This window comes from Sturnira hondurensis, unplaced genomic scaffold (genome assembly GCF_014824575.4).
Source record: "Sturnira hondurensis isolate 20B ecotype Veracruz unplaced genomic scaffold, ASM1482457v3 Scaffold0006437, whole genome shotgun sequence".
NCBI classification, from domain to species: Eukaryota; Metazoa; Chordata; class Mammalia; order Chiroptera; family Phyllostomidae; genus Sturnira; species Sturnira hondurensis.
In genome coordinates, this window is record NW_028079068.1 from 6,152,130 (window position 1) to 6,169,555 (window position 17,426).

Below are 17,426 nucleotides of genomic sequence, written 5' to 3' on the forward strand. Positions count from 1 at the left end.
CCATGGAGGAGGCTGTCCTCCCCTTCACTGAACATGGGAAGGTCTCCCAGCTCCACTTTCTTCATGCTCCTTCCCAACCACGCCACCCGCTCTAGTTCATTCTGGCTCCTTGACCTTCTCCCCAGCCATGGTGACGGATGTGCTGCCCCACTGCCTGCTCATGTCAGTGAGTCTGTCAGGAATGGCCTCGTGCATTCAGCAAACATACCGAGGGCCCACAGGGTGTCCAGCCTTGCGCCAGACTGGGTTCTGCCCTCGGCTACTGCAAGCCTGTCCCCATGTCACCCTTTCCTCAGGCTCCGGCATGAGTTCTCGGTCCTCTAGGGTGAAGCAGAGAAAGGCAGGCCCTGAGGATGAACCTTCTTCTCACACAACACGCTTGTGTCTCATATCCACTGAGTCTCTAAGGTTAGAAGATGTTTTATTTGTATTCTCTACCAGGCGCAACATGGTGCAGAAAGACCTCCAGCTCCCAAAATAAGAATGATGAATGGACTGTTGCTAAGTTGGAACAGACAGAAACTTCAAAAAACTGTGACTTCCAATTTTTAAATGACTATTCTGGGACAAAAGCAGCCGAATGCACCCCAGGACAAAGAGGGCAGCCCAAGGAGAGGGGCGCTGAGTGTGGACGCGGCAGGCTAGTGGACTGCTGCCCAGCCGCGGCTGCAGGGAGCTCACAGCCACGTTTTCCTTTAAGGCCTGTGGGGTGTGACTAAGAAAAAGGCTTCTAGTCCTGCTTCCGTTTCGGGAAACCTCTCTTCATCCCAAGCCTGTAACATGGCATCTTTCTGTACGTGCCACGGCCTTTCCCTCCAGAGTGAGGTGCACATGGAGAGGGGCACCCATACTGCCCTCCCCGACCTCTCAGCTCCGGGGGAGGCTCGGCTCTCCTGGGAAACGGGGAGCCCGAGCGGTCTCGGCAGAGGGCATTGCGAGCTTACGGATGGGGTCGCTCTGCGGAAGCTGTCTGCTGCACAAGACCCGGACGGCGATGATGTTCCCTGCCCCCTTCCTCCTTCCCCAGTGTTGTATCATTTCGGATCATTTGAATTGTGTATCGCTTGCTATTTAAGTCAGCCATTTGCTGGCAGCCAAACTAGACATTTCCTGTTTTTCCTCTCACTGTAATCAGGATTTGGCTGTCCAAATTAGGACTGCCCTAATTACTCCCCAGCAGGTGCCACTGCGGGGGAGGGTGAGAAACAGGAGGAGAGGAAGTAAGGACACTTGGCGTCTTCAGACTCATACAAAAGGAAACACTCTCCCACCAGTGTAAAAACCCGATTCGGTGAGGGACCACAGGCACCGTGGGCTGTACGTGCTGTGTGTGTGCACTGTTGTAGATTTCTACACGGGTGTCCAACCTGCAGCCGGACATACAACTGTAAATTAACTTAAAACATTTTGAGATTTTTTGTGTGTGATTATGTGCCACGATGTGTATAATGTGTGGTCTGGAGACACCAAAATGTCAGACACCCTCAGTAGAACAACCATGTGGATGATTTTCTACCTATTCCCCTCCAAGCTTCACAGAATTCTTTCTCCTGGCTCCGAGAGAACGTGCCCTTGGCCTGTCCTTCAGCACCTGTGGTGGATCACTGCGGATGTCACCCTGCATACGGAATGACCTCAGAGTGGACATATTCCAGAGGACTGGGCCGAGAGGGACACCAACGTGGCATCTGAGGCTCTGCGAGGAGGGATCAACACGCTCTTGAGGACCATGGTGCATCGAGAAGCAAGTGTGATGCCGTGATCCCAGAACAGCATTAGACCAGAGATAAAGCTGCACTTTCTGCACAAAAGGGTGAAGTACCAGTGACAGAGAAATACCTCAATTCCTATAAGAAGGCCAGACCATGTGAACACCACCATTCATGCTCCTGCCTTGGGCCCGCCAGTCCACGCATTCCCGACCTCCCACCCCAATCACTAGCCAGAACGTTATTTCTGCCACTCACCCCCTCTCCCCTACGTCTGTAATTTTCCCTGTCTTCTAAACAGCGTTCTTCAAATTCAAACATACACTTTTCTCCTATTTCAAATAACACACAAAACAAAAAGCCCTGTTCATATAAGAAGGTAAATTATAGAAATTGGGTGAGTTTAGAATTACAGGCACAATTCTAGAACAGAACATTAAAGAAGGTTTGTGGCGGATTAGGATGTGGTCCTCGCTAGGAGCCAGGGAGGCCGTACAATGCGTAAGTCACATGGCTTTGCCCCTTCCCTACTGACTGGGCAAGTCATCGACTTGAGTGAAGAAACGATCGGTTTGGCTAAGCGTCAAGAGACCTTGTTTCCAAGGGCAATTTGTACGGAAGCTGGCCAAGATGGGAGTTCTTAACGCAGGCTGGGTGGGACAGGGAGCAGTGGGTCCTAAAAGTGAAGGGAAGAGAGGGTTTCTGAACAGATACCTGGCGTTGTCCACTGCTGGCCTGAGACAGCCCATCTTGGGGAGACGGGAGGGACAGGTAGCTGCCTTACAAGGATTAGGCCTAGATCACCAGCAAGAAATCTATGTCTCTTATAGGGCACATGATAACATATGCGAGGTGCGGTCATGAAGGGTGGAAAAGGTGATCTTCGTTATCATTGGCTTTGCCATCAAAATAGCAGCTAACCGTCTTGGAGGGAGCTTACTTTTTTGCTGAAGACAATTTTAAGAGGCTGACATTTTCAAGACAATGCTATGAAGGAAGAACTATTACCTCCTTTTGCAGATGAGAAAATTAAGGCACAGAGTGAATGAGTAACCTTGAACCATTGTTCAAGGTCATAGAACTAAACACTGGGAATGCTGGTATTCAAATTTAGGCTCCAGAGCTGGCTCTGAGCTACAGTCTGGGTTCAGAGTTAGAAAACACAGGGACTCCAGGAGCGCGGACTAAGGTATGAATGTCAATCCCAAAGGAAGTCTTGAGAGACATGGCCCCCAAATCGCCGATTTAGCCCTGCCCTGCTGAACATTTAAAAAAATGATATAAAGAAACTAAAAGATTGCTTATAAAGTCAAGAATGACAGGAAATTTGAAGGAATAGCTAAGATTTTCTGATGACATGAGAATTCAAAAATATCTTAATAGACTAAAATGATGAGCTAAAAGTAACATTAAATTCAGTGGGTACACGTGAGATCTTGAATTTGCGGTTAAAAAAACCCATACAAGTACAGCATGAAAAAGACAAGGCTAATATCAACTACTTCTTCTTACAGCCGTTCTTTATTAACCCCTCCAGCCAACCCGTGGCCGTGCCCTGAAGATGCACTGCCTTAAGGTCTCTGGATCTGTCCCTACCAGCCATCTCCCTGCCTCTCCTCTGATCCAGAGACCTGCTACCTCCACACACTTGCCTATCCAATCCAGCTCATACAAAACTCAGAAAAAAAACCCTACCATGCAGGTCTGCACCTGGCATGCCCCGCTTCTCACCTTCATCGGTTCCCTGCTACCTAATCTAGGCCAAGTTCCTGGAGCCTGGCGTACCCATCCTCCACAAAGGTGGCTCAGCCTGCCTTTCCAAAACCCCAAATTCATCACTCGTTCTTCCTTTTCTCATTCTTCCCCACTTCCTTGACCTTGCTCTGCTTCCTTTCTTCCGTCAGCTCCTTAAGCCTAAGTCCTGTCTGAATCCCTCCTCCTTCACAAGGCCTACTTCACACCCTTCACCAGGCCATTCTGGTCCTCCTCAGGTAAGGTCTTCCTCCCGGAGCATCTTGCCATATTTTCTGCCATAAATTAATGCTGTGGATATGCCCTAATGCTGTACATGTCCTATTCCTCCGTCCCCCGTTTCCCTTTCTATCCTCTTCCAAGAATGGGAGCTCATAGAGGCGCAGCCTGTGGCCGACTGACTGCTATGCCCCCCCACACTCGCTCACTCACACCATGTCATGAGCCTGGAAAGCGCTTGGTTAATACCCAACACGGGCAATGACAGATGAAACAAGCTGCGCTGTGCCCAGCTATACTTCACCTACCTATGCCTAATTATCAAATACAGTTTATTATTTTATTATACATTCTTTTCTCCCCCAATTGCTGTAGGTCTTGTCAACCAGACCATAATTTGTTCTGACTATTAGCTCTTTATGAGACGTGCTATGATCTTTTCCAAAAGCTCAAAGAGATTTTTGAACCCAGAGTAAAGAAATCAGAGGGGAAAACTACAGGTTTTCAAGTTCATTAACAATGGTCTTTCATTTCCACTAATGCTAAAAACAGTGTACCTGTCTTTTCATGACAGCTGGAAGGCTACAGATCAAACATTAAGAGGAATACATTTGTAAGAAGTAAAAGGAAATCATACTACAGATTATTAAGAGTTCCTGGGAGTTTGAAATTGCTTTACTTTAAAGATCTTTTAGAGGGACTAATCAAGTTCTGGAATTTCCTCAAGGTAGAAGAATCTTAGGACTCTCGGCCTTCATAAAAATCACAACTGACACCTCTTCGAAGCCACTGATGGCAGTCCTATGTGGCTCTGTCCCTCTGTCCCTTCCACTCCCTTGGTGGGTATGACTACAGAAGCCTCTAGGACACTACCTCTGAGGCACGTGGTCTCATCAGGCCCCTGACACACCGATGACTGCCCTTTCCCTATTAGGGGAAAGTCAGGCCCCGAGGCAACCTCACTGAAGCGCTCGAGAGCAGCGCTTCACTGAAGCGTCTCAGGCTCGAGAGCAGCGTCTCACTGAAGCGTCTCAGGCTCGAGAGCAGCCCTACCTGTAGGCGGCGGCGCAGGTGTCCTTGTATTCCTGCAGCTTCACGCACACCATGCTGAGGAACTGGTCCGAGTACGCGCTCAGGTCATGCATCAGGTTCGTGAGGTCTTGCACCGTCTTCTCCACGATAATGGTGCTCTGGAGGGGGACACGGAGGGAGCTCATGAGGCTTTCTGTGTGCTCTTTGTTTTTACGCACTAATATGTAGCACAAGGAAGGACAACGGGGATAATACGATCATGCAGGTCACTTGAGCCTTCCTGGACGGATGTGGCATTTAGAAATATTGGTTAAAAATGACAACCAAAGAAGTATGTTAGACAGAGCAGGCCCCCCAGAGATCTGAGAAGGTGTTTTCTGCAGAAGGACACAGGACAGGGGGTTTTAAATTGCCTTCATGGAGTTCCAGGCATTCACTGGCCCCTCTGTGGCTTCGCAGAAAGTGAATACATGTTCAGCTGGGGCCTCACTCACCGCCTCCGGGGCTCTACTTTGAGAGGAGGGACCTACGACAGGCACAGCAAGGAAAAAGCCTTCCATGATTTGCTTTAAAGGTTTCGAAACCATCAACCCATGAAGAACAGGCTGATTCTATTCTTACAGCCCGTAGAGTTTGTGCCCACACAGCGCGTGCTACCCCACTGCAGGCTCACATAATGCTCCCGATGACCACGAACATTCTGTGGGTCCCTAGAAGTACAAGTTACCATGCGAGGGCTCTGCAGGCTTTCTCTCATTCAGTCCTCTGAGCACGCCTACCTATCTGGTGTCCCGTAATCACCCGTAGTTTGAAGATCAAGAAACAGACCTCAGAGAAGGAAGTCTCTTTTACCATTCTGCCTCCCTCCCTCGTGGGGCTCAGTTCCTGTAGCCTCATGAGTTCCTGTTCTCATGAGGTCCCAGTATTTCCCATGTTGGGGCCCCTGAAGGAGGAGGGCCCACATGGACCCAGGCAAACTCAGAAGTGAATTAGGGAAGACCCTGAAGGAAAAGTACACCCGTCTCACAGCTACAGACCGGGGCGGGGGGTGTGCTCTGCAGTAAACCAGTGTGACATCTAAAGAGAGGCACACTGAGCAAATTCTCAGTCTTTAAGAGAAGACTGAGTGGTTTATCAAGCCATTCGTTCACGCCTCCTCCAAAAGGAGCAGAATGACGTTGGGATAAATATGAATCACATGCTTAGCAGCTTGGAAACCTCTGGTCAATAAATGATTTGCTAAACATGTATTTATTCAGATAGAACTGCCTAAGCAATGGTAGCCCTGGCCATAAAGTACACAATAAAAAATTTTTTTCCGGTCTGACGGTGACCATGAAAGAACCAAAGGCATTTTATTATGCTTCGATGCAGACTCTGGGTGCGGGGTTTTGGTGACTGTTTTCCTCCTGAAAATGAAAAGAATAGACAAAAGTGTACAGCTTTTCTGTAAACAATCAGCTTGAGTTGTCTGTTTACAGGTGCATGTTTATTCAAGATTATTTGATTGTAGGTTTCTTATCTTCTTTCCCTCTCCTGCCCCCCACCCCACTGCCCCAAAGTGAAAGAGTCAGAAGGTGCAGAGGAAGAAAGTTACATTTGCTTAGGCAAACCAAATTACCGTCTCCATAGAATCCCCACAAGTTCAGCTTCCTTTTCTGTATTGATTTTAAGATTAAAACACTGCAGCTTCACCCTGGTCCGTAATCCCATTTCTCTGCATCTGTGTGTGAGTGACAGGAATTGATTCTGCTTAGCTACACATCCCCACGCTGGTGAGAAGAACCTAAAAGCCTCATCCTGATTCAGAACATAGGCTCTGCTACAACATGTGGACAGAAATTAATAAAGGAGAGTAGAGTTCAGCCTTCCGGACAAAGCCCATTTAAAATCCACACCACTGCAGAGGAGACGGGGGTGGGGAGATGGCTGAGGTTATTGTGAGACAGAGGAGGCCTGGCTCTATTTCCAATGATGCGATTGCTAATTGATTCTGGGGCAGGTTTGGGTAACCTCTCCTTTCTTATGACTCAATTTACTCTTCGAATAACCAAGGATAATTTGATGGTTCCTCTAATCCACTGGCCCCCGTCTCTCAGGTATTCAATCGGTGCACTGGTGCTTCTACACGAGGAAACTGACATTGTGTAATTAATTGTTCCACGCCATGCCAGGTGGGCTTGGGCTCCCCGATCAGATCATCAATTTCTCAAAAGCACCACCGGCAGTCTTCCTTTCCTTCTGTCCATCTTCCATCCTCCTCCTCTGCCACCTGTTTATAATATCTCAGGATCTCCAGGACAATACTCCCAATAAAAGAAACAGTACTAATAACACTGACGCGCATCATCAGTAAAGCTCTCTGAGTGATGTATATGGAGGGATCTCTGCATTCGGAACTCTCTCTGGGTGCAGTCAGTGTGGTCTGCATTCACCCCAGTTCTTTCGGATGACCAGCAGTGGGTGGATGGCGGTCGGAGCTGAGGGGAGACTGCAAGATCGGAGGAGTATCCCCCAGAGATACAGGTGTGGAGTGAACAGGAAGTACCCGCAGGAAATGATGAGAACGCCATGGTTTAATCTGAATGGTCGTGCTCAACAAAGGGCCTATGTGATGCTGATGCAGGGTGCAGCCGGGGAGGGGAGGGGGGAGCAAAAAAAGATTTGGAATGGTGTCCAGAACTCACAGTGTATAAGAATATTGGAGGAAATATTATTAAGATGTCCTCACCGGCCCCCCACCCCAGATGTCAGTTGGGGGAAGGGACAAATGGAGCAGGGGCATCAAGAGCTGTTTTGCATAGCAACAGTTTTGCAGCTAACCTCTAGAATGGTCATTTAACATACCTATAACCTTTAACTGGTTTCATAGATATGTTAAATAGCTGTGGCCTGGCTTTGAGGAGGGAGAAGGGAGTGGCTTCTACCCAGGATGTAACTGGGGGCTGATCCTCTTAGACGGTGCCTGCGTGAGAGCCATGTGGCTTTAGCAGAGTGAGGACCCCCTATTGGCCAGGTGAGGGGGAGAGCCACGCTGTTTTGGAAAGATGTAGACCCCTGTAGCCATTGGGAGAGAGAGCCATGAGGTTTCAACAGAGTTAAGATCCCCTCTTGCCCAGGTGAAAAGGGAGAACCACGCAGCTTTGCCAGAATGGAGATCCCTGCAGCCAGGTGAAGAAGAAAGACACACACTTTTGGTGGAGTGTGGACCCCTGCAGCTTTGGTAGAAGAGGCCCACGCGGCTTTGGGGTGCTCCCTTTGGCCAAGTGGCCTGGAAAGTGGGAGAGACTTTGGAACTTGGTACAAAGAACTCTTGCCAGTGGAAGGTGCTGCATGACTTCGGATTAATTGGGGATCCCGCCTGGACAGGCAACCCAGCTCACAGTGCCCGTGACCTGAAAAACCGACATGTGCTCTTTTCCTGATTTAGGGTACCCGGAGTTGGGACAGTGGGAGAAGGGAGCGCTGTGTGTGTGTGTGTAGGTGTATACCCTTAAAGACTTTGATATTTTAATGAAGGCATTAGGCCTGAATAGCATTAAATAAACATTTTGTTTCCTTTTCACAAATCTCTGGCATTGAGAGATGTCTTTCCAATTGGAGGGGGACAGAAGAGCCCAATAGATATTAGTATACCATCCAGGAGGGGCCTCTGTTTTCTGTAGCAGTTTTTGGCATCCCTCGGTGGGCCAAGTATTGCCCCCCACCCCGGATCTCTTGTTCGGTAACAATGCTACATGACTACATGCAATTCCCCAGCAAACCTGGTTTGCTTTGTCATAGGAGAACTTCAGATAGTCAACCACCGCATTCTCTTTGGGGAAAATGACACTAGTTTGCCAACTGATGGGTATTTTTACAAGGGAAAAAAGTTCCCAGGTTTCAAGCATCTATAACAATTTCCAGATCAGTGGCTCTGACAGGTAAATGTTGAAAGTATTCAATTTCTAAAAAGGTCAGTTCTGTTTTCATTTACATGATCTCTTTGGCATCGCAAGTGCTTCATTGATTAATTTGGGGATTTGCCAATGTTGAAATGCTTCCAATAAGTAAAACCCTGATTTTTATGCATTATGATTTCTATTAAATCTATCACAAATGATTGATATTTGCTCAGAAACAACTCAATTCTCATTTCTTGCAACTTATTACCAGGTAATGAAGCCTGGGCATGGCATGAAAAATGAGAAGACAAAGGAACAAAAATCCCAGAGTAGTTGATGGTAGGAAAGACAAACAGCTGGAGTTTCTTACAGGAAGGCAACGCCCTGTAAGGGCGTGGAGACAGCTCTCTCCCTCTGCTCTTTCGAACACGGGATGAACGAATAAATGAGGGTGATTGCATCTTTGAAGCCTCGTCCATTTTCACCCCCAAATCAGTCTCTGCAGCATTTTGGATACTGATAGTGGTACTACAGAAAATTTGCTCCAAGTTCAAATAATTTGACAAATGCCGAGTTAAAGAACATGGAAGTGGTTCCTTCCCACCAGAAACTTCCCATACGCTGAGGTCACCATGAACCTTAAGGAGGGGAATGTGGTGTTCAAACTTCCCCTAACAATCTATGTAGAGAAAACTTTTTCATAGGGTAGCTTTTCACATCTGAAAAGGTGTGAACAGTGCTTTGGAAACAACTCTCCCCAGTTCTCTGGTCATGCTGATGAGGACACGAGGCTGAATGACATGCTTGAGGACACGCCAGGAGTCCCAGCAGGAACAGGGTGAGAACCCAGGTCTCGTCCTTCTCAGTCCAGGCCCTTTCCTACTCACTCAGCTTTTGAAGCCCTGGCTCCTGCCCACCGCTCTACCTTCTCTCCAGCTCCCCTGAGCAGGCCCACCGTGTGACTCCCAGTCATTCCTTGACGGTGCCAGGCTACTTCCCGTCTCTGTGCCTCTGCCCGGCATGCCCTTCCTAGCTCACACCCCTCATCCTTGAAGAGGCAGCTCAAGGGTTACCTGCTCTGATTTAAATGCACTCTTCTGTGCTGCCGCAGTGCCCTGGGCAAAGTTTTAGCTCAAGCCCCAAGTGGGGTATGGCAACCACTGGTTCACATACTTGACTCTCTGCTGCTAGAGGAGAAGGTCCTTTGATCAGTGCCTACACCTTTGTATCCCCACAACCAACTGGCCAGGTACCTGCATAGTCCAGGTGCTCAGTAAGCGTTTGCTGGGTGAATCAACACCGATGCGCAGCACATTCAGAGCGGGGTAAACACACAGGTCTAAGGTAAAATTATAAAGCCAGATAGGGGGTTGAGACCCTGATTTGGTAAGGTGGAATCAGACCACAGGCTCTGCCTTACTACTTTACTGCATCTTAATTCCCATGTTGTAAAGACTGAACGTGCATTGTAACTACAGGTCTTAGATTTTTTTCTACCAAAACATGCCGAATTTCACCTGTGTAATTTTCTATTATCCCAATCATTTTATGTACACAATAAAATGTGCTCATTTTAAAGATTTAAGACATATAAATAAATTTACACTTGAGAGAAAAAGACAACAAAAGTTTGGACTGTGCAGACTCTGGATTTGTGCAGTTTTAGCCCCTGGAGTGGGGACGGTTGATCGGAGATGCTGGAAAGAGCCCAGGGTCCTGGGGAACTGCTGTAGGAAGAACTTGGAAGGAAGAATAAATAAATCACCTGTCGCTTCAGACACACCCCACCACCATCACCACCACACACCAGCAAGTGGGGAGGGAGGCAGCTGCCTGAATGTTTGATGATGACAATAACGTTTCTTTACTGGAACATACTCAACTACAACTCAGTAAAACTTGTCATACTATACTGTCCTCTCAATTACTACCACCTCTAAGTTGTGGGTGGCTGTAAACAATAATAACTCCCGTCTTAGGGTGGTGACCACTCTGCAGTGCACACAGGTATCAAATCATAATGTCGTATACCTAAAAATTACATGGTAGAGGCCAATTTTACCTTGATTAATAACTAGCAACGACTAATGGCAACAGCCAGAAGCAAATGTTTTCTGATTTTTAATCTATATTTTGATTTGTGTGATGCTGAGCATTCCTGAATGTGTTTGCTTTTTTAACGAGTCAGCTGGGCACAGGCTACCCATCCAGGCGCTGGGGCCTGAGGAACTGGCACTTCCCCTCTCCGCCCAATCACCCTCCACCTCACAGGCCGAGGTGTCCTAGCAGGTTGTGTCTCCCACAGAAACGAGTGCTCACGTCCAGCACAAGACGCGAATACAATGCTCCCAGCAGTGTTATTTATAATAGTCAAAAGTAATAAGGAAAGCGATCCTCATATCCGTCAGAGTCGCAGGGGTAAATAAACTGCGGTGTAATCGTACAATGGAGTGTTGCACAGAAACGACATGGACGGACTGCCACCACCCGTGACGACGAGGATGCGCCTCACAGACTGCGTGCCGAGGGAAGGCGGTCAGAAAGAAAGGAGCCCGACTGTATGGCTTCGTTGTCGCGGCTCCGGAGACAGGCAGAAGGAGGCTCCGGTGACAGAAGTCAGCCCACTGGCTCCCCTGGGAGGGTGAGCTCTGACTGGGAAGGAGAACCTCCAGGTGCTGCAAATACCTTGCTTTGGTAGCTGCTGCCTGAGTGAAAACATAAAAATTCTTTGCACTTAAGACATGCACTTCGCAGTATGTAAGTTAAACATTAAAAGGAAGCATTTAAAGCTATGTCTGAGCCTATCTCTCACTACTTACAGCTCTTTCACCCACGGGGCCCACATTCTTCAGATCACCCATCTGGTCCTGCATGACGGGCCTCTGCCCGCCTTCCAGCCCCCTGTCTACCACCCTCCCCCTGCCTCTAAGGCCTGGCTACATGGGGCTTCTGCAGCTCTTCACCCCCACTCAGGGCCTGTACTTGCCTGCCAAGTTCTATCTCTTGTCTCGCTTTGTTCTTATCTTTCAGGTCTCAACTTCAAGTTCCTTTCTGTGGGAGGGCTCTCCCTCTCCCTGGTAAGGTTCTCCTGTTAGACACACCTGAGACCTCTCTGGCCTCCTGCCCTTTGGTTCTCTTTCTCCTTTGCCAGAGGAGGGAGACAGACTGGTCGGGAGGACAGCTGGGGGGTGGTTCCACGTGTGCATGTTTCATCTCAGTTTTGAATGATGTACGTCCCACTATATTAGAAATTGGCACCCCTTCAAAAATGGGTCTGAGAAAACCACCGGTGGGCGTATAAGTATTCTACGTAGTGCTTTTCCCTGATAGCACGTATATAAAACGTGAGGATGTAGCTAGCTGTACTGTTGGCAATACTACTATGGACCACTAGATAAAATGTGTTCAGAAGGGTCAGAGGTTGGCTGGGGCAAGAGCAGAGAGCTTAGCTAATTGATTAATACACATTCATTAAATGAATATTTTCTCTGTGCCAAACATTAGGCCAACTGTAGGAAATAAAAAGCCAGGTGAGACAAGATTTGAGTAGGAGGTGACGAACAAGTTCACAAGCAAGGACAATACAGTGTTGCAGGTACTACCCAGGCATCTGTATATTGTACAGTAGAGGCCCAGGGGAGGTGGGGGGAGTGGTGAGAAAGAGGAAGTTGTAATTGAACCGAGCCCTGAAGAGTAAATAGTAAGTTGTAGATTGAGAAGGTGGGGAAAAAGCACTTCAGGGAGTGAAGCGGCACGAACACGACATGGCGTGGGATTCAGGGAATCCCAAGTGGCTCCTCATGGCTGGGGGAGCACGCACGCGTGTGCACGTGTGGAGATCAGGAGGGCGGGCTGGGGGAGGTAGGCAGGAGCTGGGTCCCAGAGGCCCTGTTATAACGCGCACCTGCACGGCACCTAAACATTTTGAATGTCCCTCTCTTCCCCTTCTCCAGTAAGAAAACACACAAATCGATCCAATCGGTGTCACCAATCACTAGATGATCCACTCCAAGGGAAGGAAGATGCGTAATTTCAGAAGGTCCCACTGTTCAGGAAGACAAATATACTCACACAAGCCACAGGAAAGTGTCTTCTGAAGCACCGTTTGGCAGCCTAATGAGTCAGGAAGAATTTATAAATAGGCTTAAGCAAAGAAAATATGAGGTCAACATTTGGGGCAGTTAGAAAAACTGCACCCCTTTAGAATCCATGTGAGTATAAAATTTACTTGCCAATGAAAAACTTGGAAATGTATGTGAAGTAAATTACTAACACTATCTTTTTAACATTTTAGGGAGAGGGTCATTTCTGGTTAAATAAAATCTGTACCTAACCCATCTGATAAGCACACCCGGTGCTTTAGGGGGTTTACATTTAGGAGTCTGTGAGTTCATATCCAACACAGAACAGAGTCGCAGGAAAGGAAAAGAAGTATAGAACAGCTGTGCATAACGAGGTGATGAGATCCCTGGGGGCCTCTTTGTTTCCCTGTTAGGTAAGAAGAGAAGCATTTGTTGACTTACATACTTCAATTCAATGGAACTCTACATCCAGGTTACCGGTTCCTCTTGATGTGTAATAGGACCGGAGAGTGGAAATGGATGAAAAGCTGTGCACCAGCACTTAGGTGCACACACACATCACACGGCACATTTCAAAAGACCTGAAGGTGGCTAGTCAGCAAAACACAGAGTGCCACCGCACAAAAGTAGAGTAGCAACAACGTCAGCTGCTATAGTGCTTCTTCGGGAACAGGAGTAAAAACGTGCGGGAGCCTGAACAGGGTACTTGGAGGATTGGTGAGGTTTGGCCACATGGAGAGGAAGAGGCGAGGCAGTTTACGAAAGAGAAAAGGTGTATGCAAAGGCTGGAGTAGGGGCCGAGTGAACAGGGGGCTGGAGGTGGGGGTTCCTGCTGAGGAACTGGAGGGGAAAGGTGGCCTGGCCTCGGGGAGTGGCCCGCAGAGTGTCAGCTAGTGGAGCTCAGAATCCCAATTTCAGAGCCGAAACTAACCCTTGCCAGTCTGATTCTTTGGTTAAAAGTAAAGAAAAACACTAACTCAAATATTAAAGGGCCTGTCAAAGATACAGAGCTAGTTTGTGAAACTTCGGAATCTAGAATCCAGGTCTAAAAACTCTAGATTCAGCTCCTTCTGGCCAGAGCGGATGATTAGAGGAGCAAACAGAATAAATTATTGTAGGTGATCATATTTATTTAAAAAATATAAAAAAATCAATGCAGAGAGAAAGCCAGAAAAACTCATTTATTACCACTCACAGTGACTATGAAATCAAGTCCTTCTTTGAGAATTACTAAATACAAAGAACTACGTACTTAGTGCCTTTGCAATAGGCTCTCTGCTTTGGGATTACTGCAGAGCGAAAGCTCTCCTTTAGGAAGACCGCCTGCTAAGACACGGAGGACAAACAACAGAACCGGAACACCATTCTGGAGCTCCAAACAGAACAACTGATTCAGGCAAAGACTGCCCCTCGGTACTAAAACAAAGACATGACAGCTGACAGGAAGATGAATACATTTGTGGTGGCAAAGTCACACCAACAGGCTCCTGTTGGGTCGCGGGAGGAAAGCTGGGATGCACTGCTCAGGGCTCGGACGGCCCCGCCCCACCCCGGGCAAGCTCAGCAGCACTGCCGTGAGGAGCCAGCTCGTACAAGTCTGCAGAGCGTGGCATGTGACGTATAACACCATCTATGACATCATACATTCACACACAGCAAAGCACATTATAACCCAATTGTTGAAAACCAGTGATAAGCAGAAAAACCTTAAAAGCAGCGAGAATGAGAAAAAGCGATTTGAGAGGAAGAAGGGAGAATCAGGCCTTTCTTTGAGCATTTCTGTGTTCTCTGCACCACCCACACTGCGCCCCCTCCTGGGAAACGGTGGTAGAAGAAGGTGGGTTTTACCTGGCTGACGTAAGGGTGACTGGAGAAGTGCGAGTTCAAGGGAAGGTCGTGGCCCGCAGCCCCAACAGCAGTGTCGGGTGGCTTGCACAGTAGTGGCAGGAGGGAAAGAGGATCCAACTAAAAAAAGATCAGGGTCACAGGCCCCCCCCCCCAAAAAAAAATCAAGAAAATAAAGTACGATAACAGCTATGGAAAAAAAGTTTCAAGGAAAGGGCTAGGTTCAAGAAACCTGCCCCCCACACAGTCCCCCACTGTGGAAAAAAGAACCCACAGGGGTTTGCTCCCTGGAACTCTGTTCCTCAGCTGCATACTTCCAAATACTGTCTTTCTGTTCAAAGGGCCCAATATTGTCCCAAACTTCACAGTCTACTACGTACACGTGAAAACGCCCTTTATTCTTTTTAATATAAGTTGTTTTTTAAAAAGGTAATTTGCTCAAAGAATACAGTAATAAAGGAAGCAATTTACAAGTTAAGTGGCATGAAAAAGAACAAATACAGATGAGCTTATAGACACAGGTCAAAGATAAGCAAATTCTAGCTCCTAGATGACTTGATGGGTGAAGGCAAAATATTCACTAGTGTTATTTCCTTTCTCTTATATTGAATATACCTGTAAATATCAATAGATTTATATTATCATATAAATGTGAATGTTAGAATAAACTACCTATAATTCCTGTCAATCTATCCAATATTTACTGAGCACCTACTATGTGCCAGGCACTAACACTATGCTACATCTGGATATGCAACAATTACAGCGAAGTGTGCCATGTAGGGTGGGTCTAAATGCTTTGTATGTGTGAACTTTTCTTAACTCCCCATACACTTTATTTAACCACCAGAAGCTGGTTACAAGTGTCCCTACTGTACAGCTGGGAAAACAGAAGTACTAAGGGATCGAAGAGTTGTCCCAGGTCACACAACTAGGAAGTTTTACTTCCAGCCAGATTTTGAACTCAGGTGACCTGGATCTTTTGTTGCTTCTGAAGAACACACAGAAGGAGTCAGTGATGAGTCCGTCTTTCCCGGGTGTAGAATGGTCGCAGTGAAGGATGACGGGTTGTGGGACCTCAGATGACAGTTTCCACAGTGGGCTTCCTGAGACCAGAGCCAGTCTACGGGAATGAGCAGGGGTGTGGTGCGGAGAGAGAGACAGTCATGGCTGTGAGGGACGGCGGGACCTAATTGTGCAAGTGGGTAGGACAGAGTCAGGAGGGACATGAAGACTGGACTCCTTGGCTGCTCGCTAGGCTGCTCTGGAGACCAGGCCACCCCCCCCCCCGCCCCCGCCAACAGCCAGGCGTCTCTTTAGTGGCAGCTTTACACCAGCAAGTGCTGTTCTCTCGTCACAATTTCCTGATCCCTTGGTCTCTTGATTCACCCAGAACCGACTCCCGAGACAAACAAGTAGATGTAAGGACAAAGGACTGGCGTGCAGGCTCAGCCTAATAATTCAAACTTCCTCAAACGTATGTTTCTGAAACTAGGTTTTCGCATAATTTCATGTGGAGAAATTGCTAACAATATCACCACAGCATTTTCCGACACCCTTTCTCCCGAGAACTCAGAGTACTTTGCGAATATCTCAATCAATAACCCAACAGATTGTGGAAAGTGGAGCAGTCGTTACCACCACCACATTTTTGCAAGTCTAACACTTAGAGCCGTTTCAAGGAGTAAGTAGAGCACTCAGAGAAAGGATCTCGAGAACACGAAGCTGCCACCCTAGGTGGTTTTAAACACTTGCGTTTCTTTATATTCCTCAAATTCTCATCGTGCTCCCACTAGATTCTGTCACACCACAAAGCCTGTGTTCACGGGAACGCCTCTCTTGATGCAACAGATCATTCGAGCATTTCACGTGATTATTTTGTCTTTTATAGATTACGCGTCCTCAGCCACTGCACCAAGTGCCAATAAGCAAACGAATCTGGAAATCCACAGAGCAGAACCTTTACCACTCGGCTGTTCGCTAGCAAAGGCAAGGTCTCTTCAGCAGGAGGCCCCAGCGACCCATGCCAGGCACGATCCGTTAGGGAGGAGCTGCAGGTTTATAAATCAACATGTCGGAGGAGGACGTGGGGTGGACCCGTGGGAGGCGCACGCCACACACATGCATGCTCCACTCCGTGCAGGCTCGCCCGTCTTCAGAGGCTCTCACACCACATCATAATCAGTTATGCTGACAAGTTCCCCCCCAAATGGTTTCAGCCTCAGTTACTTGTGCACCTCAGAGGTGAGACCCGCAGCCCTCAAGGCGGGAGAATGAGCGGGGAGCTCGCTTCCAGGAAAGGAGAACATATGGAGCTGTCTGGGGGGAGAGGGAGTGAGCAAGCGTGCACACGCAAGGGGAAATTTGTTCAAGGGTACAGGCGCCATTCACATACGCCTCACCCTGGGAGAGACAATACATCAGGGAAGAGCCAGTGAATTTTAAAAAGTAGAGCTTATTCTTGGCAAAACTGGCCTTTGTAAACCTAGCATTCCAGATCATTCTAGGAATACAGCTGAGTGCTCTCTGACCTTCACATGCTGAGACAAACAGTTTGTGTTGCCGGGCAGAAATCCAATGGCAAGCAAACCGGGCGCCTGACTGCAAACACGGCTCTAACACGCCTTTGGGATACTGAACAAACTGCTTTCCCTCTTCTTCCCCCGAAGATGTGACACACTTCATGAGCCGTGGGGACAGCTCTGGCCTGCCCACCGTGAAGTCAGCTGGGGCTTTAACTCCTTTTCCCAAGTTCAGATGAGCCACTCACACGTACCTTTCCTCGCTCTGAGTTATAAAAGCACATTTTTTGTGAAGACAGAGACCTATGCAAAATTAGAAATTACTGTAACACAAACTGGAAACTGGACTCAGTGGCCTCCAGCCGAAGCCGAGTGACAGGA

General features: G+C 47.8%; 1 protein-coding gene across 1 annotated transcript in view; it reads right to left on the reverse strand.

Annotated features, from left to right (window-relative positions):
* Positions 1 to 17,426, reverse strand: part of EXOC4 (exocyst complex component 4) — a 679,809-nt gene that overhangs the window by 129,700 nt on the left and 532,683 nt on the right. Inside the window, exon 12 of the mRNA XM_037049172.1 lies at positions 4,734 to 4,870. Within this exon, the coding sequence (XP_036905067.1) occupies positions 4,734 to 4,870 (137 nt within the window). The remainder of the gene's footprint in view (positions 1 to 4,733; positions 4,871 to 17,426) is intronic.